This window comes from Clarias gariepinus, chromosome 17, assembly GCF_024256425.1.
Source record: "Clarias gariepinus isolate MV-2021 ecotype Netherlands chromosome 17, CGAR_prim_01v2, whole genome shotgun sequence".
Classification (NCBI taxonomy): domain Eukaryota; kingdom Metazoa; phylum Chordata; class Actinopteri; order Siluriformes; family Clariidae; genus Clarias; species Clarias gariepinus.
Window position 1 is genome coordinate 25,034,820 of NC_071116.1, and position 9,202 is coordinate 25,044,021.

The 9,202-nt window shown below is 35.9% G+C and overlaps 1 protein-coding gene across 1 annotated transcript; it reads right to left on the reverse strand.

Moving 5' to 3' along the window:
- Window positions 1–2,797: 2,797 nt before the first annotated feature.
- On the reverse strand, window positions 2,798–5,741 carry LOC128545510 (small serum protein 2-like). Its single transcript, XM_053515822.1, has 4 exons — window positions 5,657–5,741; window positions 5,132–5,225; window positions 4,918–5,035; window positions 2,798–2,909 (listed from the first exon to the last, which is right to left on the reverse strand). Exons 1-4 carry the CDS (start codon window positions 5,657–5,659, stop codon window positions 2,798–2,800), a joined length of 327 nt encoding a protein of 108 aa, XP_053371797.1. The 5' UTR covers window positions 5,660–5,741.
- Between the last annotated feature and the right edge of the window lie 3,461 nt (window positions 5,742–9,202).

Consider the following 9,202-nt stretch of genomic DNA (forward strand, 5'->3'; position numbering starts at 1 on the left):
AGTTTTACAAACTCTTGGCATTTTTAGGCTTTACATATAGTAGTGAACCAGTATCAGGATGTATTTACTTCTGTAGTTTCTTCTAGTTTTGTTTGTTAAGCCACACAGTGACCTATGGATCATTTAAGACAAAAAAAAAAAAATATATATATACAGTATATATAAATATATATATATATATATATATATATATATATATATATATATATATAATAAAAAATATTGGATCTTCAAGCACTTTGCAGCCTGTCTCAGTAAAATATTTGTTCACATTTCTTAAATTCAATCGATATTTGATTTCATTTAATATAAATGGGTTTAAAAACATTTGCACATTTTCTTTTCATTTTGTGTGTTTGGCTCAACGACTTTAATTTACACTCCACCCTTGTTAACTCAGAGTACTTAAGTTGTTTGTTTTATTAGTTATTCATGCGCACATGATTCGAGATAAAAAATGAATAAAAGTCTGCCTCTTTTTGTGTCATATTAAAGTCTAGGAGTTAATTATCTTTATCACAGTTCATATGACAGCTCTGAATATGGGTTCTTGATTAGACAGAAGGTATTGGTTAAATATTATAATGGTATCATCAATAGATTTATTAAGTGCCAGAGCTGTTATTGATACTGACAAACACGGTCACCTCCCAAACTACACAGCTGCATCAGCGTGAGCTTAACAAGCCTGTAATGTGTCATTAAACATGCTACTCCTCTAATCTATTCATCATCAGCTGTCACCACACTACTTAGAACTGCCTCACAGCTTCTGTGAAACATGTCAAAATCTCTTTTTAGCCAAAGACAACGGTTTGTTACTGAGATTTTTATGGAGAGAAAAAGAAAAAAGAAATCCATGCATGTTTATAACAATGATGAGATATGAGAACCTCGCATATTTTGAGTTTGAGGGAGTTTAAAAACTGTGGGATTAAAAAAAAAAAGCATTTACACCTACACTACTGTACTGTAGATATTATATTGGTTAAATAACTTTATTTTAAACCTAGTTTGACTGTTGATACTTTTGCTGAGCATTTTCTAATTGTGTGCATGTGTGGGTGCTATAACGTGGACACGAGTGAGTATGCATATTTCATAGTATTCAATGCAACAAAAGTGAATGGGAACAATTAATGTTTTAAAAAGAGTCCATGGTTTTATAATATAAACAAACTGATATTTTAATTTTAGCAGAATTTAACGTCATGGTTGCCAGTGCGCTCACGTGTGAATGACAAATACCCTGCATAAGCCTGTGTGTGATATGGAGAGAGTGAAGATGACTTCACACCATGTCGAATTTTGGGTAACATTTTGTTTATGTGCCATGCTGTGAGGATCACGCTGCTTTGCTGTCAGCAAGTTGGAGGATGTGTTTTGAATCTCTGTTGTGTTTCTTAAAAAGTGCCACCGTGGTAGGTCAGCGCAGCTAAATCAAGAACTATCACAGTAGATCACACTATCATTTAACTGGACAATGGACGTTTATTCATTTATTTATTTATTTATTTAACCACATGTTTTTTTAAACAAGGTCCATGATTATAAATAACACTTTTAATTAATAAATTGATTAATCAAACTTACAGTTTATGACTCAAAAAATATTCACATTGCTGAATGATATTTGAACGTTTTGTGTTTTGTTTGGTTTAATAATTAGGCCAAAAGGAGGAGAACCACTGCACATCACATGTCTTTAATCATATCTGGAAAGAGCCAGTATTGCTGCAAGCCTTTATTACAGCGACACTGGAGGCACACTTGATAGCTGATGGGAGACTAAAGGTGAAACTGATTCAATGAGTAAACTCAGGTGTGGCTCTTGTTTGGTTGAGGTGAAAGCCTTCAGCCACACTGGCCCTGCGTGAATAAGATTAATGACCCCTGCTGTATCTATGCTGTATGCTATATATACTAAACAAGAATTTTGGATAGAGTTTGGTGATGCCCCAAGCTTCATAATTAAGCAATAGCACATGAAATGGTGTGCTCTCACTCACTAACTCATCCTCTATACCACTTTATCCTGTATTCAGGGTCGCTGTGGGCCTTGAGTCTATCCCAGAAGACTTGGGGCACGAGGCGATACACACACTCACTCACTCACACACTCATTCATACACTAAGGGCAATTTGGGAACGCCAATTAGCCTAATCTGCAGGTCTTTGGACTGTGGGAGGAAACCAGAGTGTCCGGAGGAAACCCACTAAGCACGGGGAGAACATGAAAACTCCATGCACACAGAGACGCACAACAATCGAACCCGGTGTTGGACAGTCCTGTTGATATCTTTATACATCTACTTATTTCACTTTAGAGCTTTTTTGAAACTAGGGGGTACAATCCCTTCTTCCACTCATCAAGTAGTGCCCTATAGTGATACATATAGTTAAACAGTGCTGTTAAACAGTGCTGTTATACTCTATATCACCACTCGTGGAATACCTGTTGTTTAATCAAATAACTTAGTCGGAGCTAACTGTTGTATAATGTGCATAAGTACTGTAGTATGTTTACATAATAATGATCGCTGTGTTGTAGTGATATCCAGGTAAGTACAGTATTGTGCAGTTTATGATGTACAGTTAGGACCATAAGTAGTTGGACAGTGACCCTGTTTTAATATAATTGCCTCTGTTACTCTGTATACAGGATAAAGCAGTATAGACGATGAGTGAGTGAATGAGTGAGTAATCCTGTAGTATGCTGTAGTACTAAATTGGAAATTTTTACTAAATTCAAGTAAAAGTAAGTCAGTAATAAACTTTTATTTATTATTTATGAACATTATTTTCCATTAACATAACATTTAACACTTGGGTCTATGCTGGTTAATGTATATTTACATGTTCGGAAATTATATGCAATGACGCATCCTTTACTCACATGTGATGGGAATCTGTAAAAGAGAAAGATAATGTTTTATAATAAAGAAACCATCATGCCGCATATACTTATACAATATATAGCATTTTATACATTTTTATTATTATTTTTTTTAATTAAAGTAAGTAAGTAATTAAATAAATAATGTTAAATTTGATTTGGTACCTTTACCACACTACCCAATTTGCCCCCAAACCAATATCATTTTAAGATTGTTTGGAAGTTTGGTATAGCTTGCTACGAGCCAGCAGAAATTGTCCTAACCCTTAACCAGCAAAGTAATAATTGAGCCGGTTCAAAATTTTGAAATGTTGTGCCAGACTGAAGAAATATTTGTAGATGTATGTTATTTGTATCATAATAGTTGCCCTAAATTTTGTAAGTGGTTCATACCTCTTTATAATCCATCATGAATTCTAAAAACAATTTTTTATTATTTGATACTAAGCTACAAGGGGTGTTCTAGTCAAACCAGGACTTTTGATTGTATAGAACACAGTTATGAGAAAAAAAAAACTTTATTTCTTTATACAGTATAATCCCCTGTTGTGTAATTGCACTTATCCCATTGTTTCACTAGTGTTTGGTTACCATCAAGCTAGAAAGCCTCCCTTAACGCCCCAAAATATAGAAATAGCTTAGAGTGAGTTGAGGACTGTACAGAGGATGTGGCAGTAACTGCAGAGTTTCTGTAATGTACAAGATGTACTGGTGAATAATTGTGTGTACAGTTTCCACAGACAGATGCGTCTCTTGCAGATGTTAGTGACAAGTTACCTGTTGATTTTCAAGGTTCAGCGTTCTCGCTTAATGTTCACAGGAACAACTACAGTGGGCTCTGAATCACCTCAACCGGGATCGTCATTCACAGACATACAGTACGGCCCTTTTTAAAATGTTTACGGCATTCAAATGTTTTTCTGCGACTAAGGGTCTCATCACCGTACTGTGCCTTAAGTGAATGTCAATTAGTTTTACGCTTCATTCAATCTTAGTTAAAATCTTAGTTTGACTTGAACGGCCCTTGCATTGTGATTACACTTCACAATAAGATAATTAAAATGAATATTTCACACTTCAGCTTTGAACTGCTACAAACATCACATGCACGCTGATGATTATATTACAATTTATCAAGGCCTAAAAAAGGAACCATCAAGCTTTGTCCTTAAGTTACTGTTGCTAAAGTTTGTTTTTTGTATCTAATGGAAATACAGTATACAGTGTAGTTTTTTTTCTGGTCTGGTTTCTAAATGTTGCACATGACGCAGGGTGCACCCAAGATAGGGAACAATAAATCACAGGGCACACACACTAAGAAAGAAAACCAGAGTACCTGGAGGTAACCCACCATGTACGGGGAGAACATGCAAACTCTATGCACACAGATGGGAATCAAATCTGGCTGGAAATCAAACCTGGAGATGCGAAGTAACAATGCTAAACACTAAGCCTTCATGAAACCTTGATATTATTATTTGTTTCTTTACAGAAGTTGGGACCATACACCTTGATAAGTACAAAAATAGAATTGAATAAGGCTTGCTTTTTTCCTCCCATGACTGTAATTAAAATATTATTGTACGTATTTAAATTATCAGGCTGATATTTGCTTGTATTGAAATATTATTTTGATTAGAATTGTCTCGAGACGATTAACATTTACTATCACCCTGCTTAGACATCCCTGGTTCTTTTTTCCGTTAAGTTCCACTGGTTTTAATTAAATCCCCTTCTGCTGACCCTGGTCTGCCTGTCTTTGTTTGTATATTGGATTTCCAGTGTGCTACTGTTTGCTCATGTTGGAGTTTGGTGGATTGTCGAGCAGATTTGTGATTGTGAATTGTTTGCTAATAAATATCATGCTTGTGTTTGTACCCCTGAGTCCGAGCTTTAGGGTAGCTCTCAGAGCAGCAGTTTGGGGATTTTAACACGACCTTAGTAAATAACACAGAAACCAAACAGCATCCTCTGCTAATGCAGTAATCATGGATGCTTATGTTTGCTGTTGTGTTTGTTACCCATCACAGCAGTCCATCGAGAAGGTGTTACATGTGCACTTTTCGCAGACGCTATTCCTCCAGGTGGATCCGACCAGGTGCCAGGTTTTATCTGTTTTATCAATACAGTGATTTACACCTAGTGCAAAGAGAAGCATACCTGTATATCAAAAGACAGAAGCACTGCATAATCAACGGACAAATAGTTAATTTGTGTGCGTATGTTTGTGTGTACCTAGTCTCAGTCTCTCTGACCAGCAGGTAGCGTGGATAAGAGGAATAAGCGCAAACAGGACAAAACTCACAAATAGTGACATCCTCAGCATGGACTTTAATACAAAACAAAAACAAAGGAGCAGACAGATCCGAGATTTTTTTCTCTTGTTCTTTTCAAGCTTCTCAAGCTGCAATAATTGACTATTTATCTTCAGTCTTATTCACTATTTAATGCTTTAGAACAGACCGTCCCATTTTGGACAATAGATGTAAAATAATAAAGGGATAAAGTAGTTAAAACTTAAAATACTTTCACAAAGATTATCTATATTCTGCAAGCTACCTATTGCAAAATAAGAATATACCACAATTATTATGAATTATAAAACATACTGTATATGTACTGTAAGACAGTTCGAAGTTTTCAATTTGATTCTCAACCAGAGAAAGGTTCCAGTATCAAAATGCAAATGTAATATTCGGTCATTAAAGCATTAAAATGAAAAATAGAAATAATGTCCGATATTTTAGAATGTTAACTCACCATCGTTCTAACCAAGTTCAGATGGTCGAAATCCACAACCAGCAACAGATTGCATTATAAGTTGATGAGGAAGAGGGCTGGGGGCACCGAGCATGAAAAGTCAATACAATTTCTGCCAGATTATACTGTGTATGTAAGCCTGGACCTGGCAGGTTGATGCAATAGGAAAAGTCCAGAGTTCCAGGCATTGTAAATGTTGATAGATCACCTGGAATTTGCTAAGCATATCCATGTCACATCTAATTTATATTTAAGAACCCCAACAAAACTCCATTAAACCTCAAGCGTCCCAGAAACACAGCATTGGTCAATGGTTAATGGTAAGCATTGATAAATGCTTAAATTGAAGTCCTGTTGGTGCTGGATGACAGGGGTGGCTTCAGACATCAAACTGTGTATTTTGATTTTTTAGAAATTTCAGGTAGATCCAATGGTATCATTACTTTTTAAACATGTAAATTTTACCACTACTGGAATATAGGAATGGCACGGCAAACATGCCTAACCCATCAACTGTGTACAATAATAATAATAATAATAATAATAATAATAATAATAATAATAATATGGGTCATAGTTAAATTAAATAACAACCAGAAGTATGTGACCAATATGATCCTTTTTTTTCTGTTTTTTTTTTCTCAGTAATCTTTTTTATAGTTGGTTAAAAATAATCATATTGCTGTTATCATAATGATAACACAACAGTATTTTAGTTGTATTATAATGATAAAAAATTATCCTTTTTCATTGTGGGGTTACAGGACAAGCTCACAGCAAAAATTAACAATTAAATGATAATACTGTTGTGAACGAAGCAATATATAAACATATTTTATCTTGGTTTTGAAAACTAGTTTTTAAATCGAGAAACATAAAAATTGCATCATATATAATTAAATGTAGCTTTTTATATGTTATTTTATAGGAATTATAATAATTGGATGATTTAATTTGTTGGGCTAGGATGCTTGCATGTGTCTCTGCTTCTGAATAGCTTAGAATAGATTGCTGTTAGATGTTTTGGCTATCCATGGCTTATGCACAAAGTACATTTATGAAATCTCACAGATTTGATAACAGACAAAAGGATGCTGAGATTTTTCAAATTGCAACGAGCACTCAAAAGATAATTATGAATAATAATAAAACTCAATTTTATAAAACTCCAACATGAATGACAGAAGTTATGCCCTCGTGTGCCACCAACCCACTTTTTCTTTAAAAAAAAAAAAAATCCCTCGGCTGACACAGAATTCAGCATCACAGATCTTTTGCCGTTACTGTGTTTTTGATTTACCTGTAATGCCAGTGCTCACTGTCTGAAAGATCACATGTTTTTGTTGTTTAAGCTGATTTCAAAGTATTTTTATTTAACTATGGCTGTAGTTCTTTTTCATCATCATAGAATTGATTATGTTTGGGTTGTTTAATACACTTTTTTGTCGCTGTTACATTAAAACTCAACCGCACCGGTATTTGATACGGATTTGAAGCTTTTAACATTAACATTTTTTTTTTTTTTATTTAAGTTTTTTTTTCAGATGTTGCTGAGTTTTCATTGATGTCACATTTCTTGTATAAATGATCCTGTAGGTCAGTTACTTTTGTAGCTTATGCTTTGGCATTTGTGTGCTTGTTGGCAGATTTACTTTAGTTCATTCAGTCACACTTTATTTCAACCTGCTCAACCTTAAAAGTTGTCAAACATGGTGTGCCCTTTTCTAAAGGACACACTAGATATTCGGTGTAATTTGTAGAGTCATGCCTCGGATCTGAAAGGTCTGGAAATGTATGGAATTTTTACCCATTTCCAATTTCAAATGTTAAACAAACCTAGCTTTCCTTTGCCAAAGCAATATAGATGCTACGGGTAGCAGAAGTGCTGTAAGAAAAAAAAGAGGGATCCACGAGCGGAGAATGATGAATGATATAGAAGAACACTTATAGTTCTCATGGTGGTAAACACGGTAGTAACAGTGGTAGTTCCAAAATACGACAATCCAAATGCCAGGTAACATCGGGATCAGTAACCAATAAATTCAAACATGCAAAAATTTAACGTTAGACAGTCTTAAGGGTGATCAATAAAGTTGCAAAAAAAAAACAAAACATGAGAATACTGTTCTTGAAAGGAACACATTAATCTAGAGAGGAGTTTTGAAGCATCTTATATAGAGTGAAATGAAATGGCAAAATGTGTGCTCAGTACGATGTCTAACCAGATGAAAGGTGTAATGCAGGAGGACAGGAAACCAATTGTATCTGAGATACATAAAAAGTTTGGTTAATATGGCACACAGATAATGGCATAGACAGTCTTACAGAGCAAGGATTGATGAGTTAGGTAATGGTGAATAGGCCAATATACCTCGGAAACGTGGTCTTGATAGGTATGTTTTTTGTGGAAAGCATTACCCTTTATCCTACATTGTACCTGCAGGTACGCTGCAGAATGGCGAGGACATTTGTTTAAAAGTGCTCACTGAGTACATTTGCTGAGAGCGTGCGTGCTCTCATGTTCTCCTGCAGCGGCAGAAAAAGCCCATTTAGTTTTATATATGACTTTTATAAATATATGATCCTGTATGTGTGTGTGTATATACACTCACCTAAAGGATTATTAGGAACACCATACTAATACGGTGTTTGACCCCCTTTCGCCTTCAGAACTGCCTTTTTTCTAAGTGGCATTGATTCAACAAGTTGCTGAAAGCATTCTTTAGAAATGTTGACCCATATTGATAGGATAGCATCTTGCGGTTGATGGAGATTTGTGGGATGCACATCCCAGGCACGAAGCTCCTGTTCTACCACATCCTAAAATTGCTCTATTGGGTTGAGATCTGGTGACTGTGGGGGCCATTTTAGTACAGTGAACTCTGTCATGTTCAAGAAACCGATTTGAAATGATTCAAGCTTTGTGACATGGTGCATTATCCTGCTGGAAGTAGCCATCAGAGGATGGGTACATGGTGGTCATAAAGGGATAGACATGGCCAGGTAGCTCGCGGCATTTAAATAATGCCCAATTGGCACTAAGGGGCCTAAAGTGTGCTAAGTAAAACATCCTCCACACCATTACACCACCACCAGCACCCTGCACAGTGGTAACAAGGCATGTTCTCATTCTGTTTACGCCAAATTCTGACTCTACCATCTGAATGTCTCAACAGAAATCGAAACTCGTCAGACCAGGCAACATTTTTCCAGTCTTCAACTGTCCAATTTGGTGAGCTTGTGCAAATTGTAGCCTTTTTTTTCTATTTGTAGTGAAGATGAGTGGTACCCGATGGGGTCTTCTGCTGTTGTAGCCCATACGCCTTAAGGTTGTGCCTGTTGTGGCTTCACAAATGCTTTGCTGCATACCTCGGTTGTAACGAGTGGTTATTTCAGCCAAAGTTGCTCTTTTATCAGCTTGAATCAGTCGGCCCATTCTCCTCTGACCTCTAGCATCAACAAGGCATTTTCGCCCACAGGACTGCCGCATACTGGATGTTTTTCCCTTTTTCTCACCATTCTTTGTAAACCCTAGAAATGGTTGTG

What these genes read in the sequence shown, in the direction of transcription:
- LOC128545510 (XM_053515822.1), bottom strand. An exon ending in GTCAGAGAGACTGAGACTAG is followed by an intron (nt 5,036 to 5,131) that starts GTACACACAAAC and finishes TCTTTGCACTAG; the next exon opens with GTGTAAATCACTGTATTGAT. An exon ending in TCGATGGACTGCTGTGATGG is followed by an intron (nt 2,910 to 4,917) that starts GTAACAAACACA and finishes TCTCTTTTACAG; the next exon opens with ATTCCCATCACATGTGAGTA.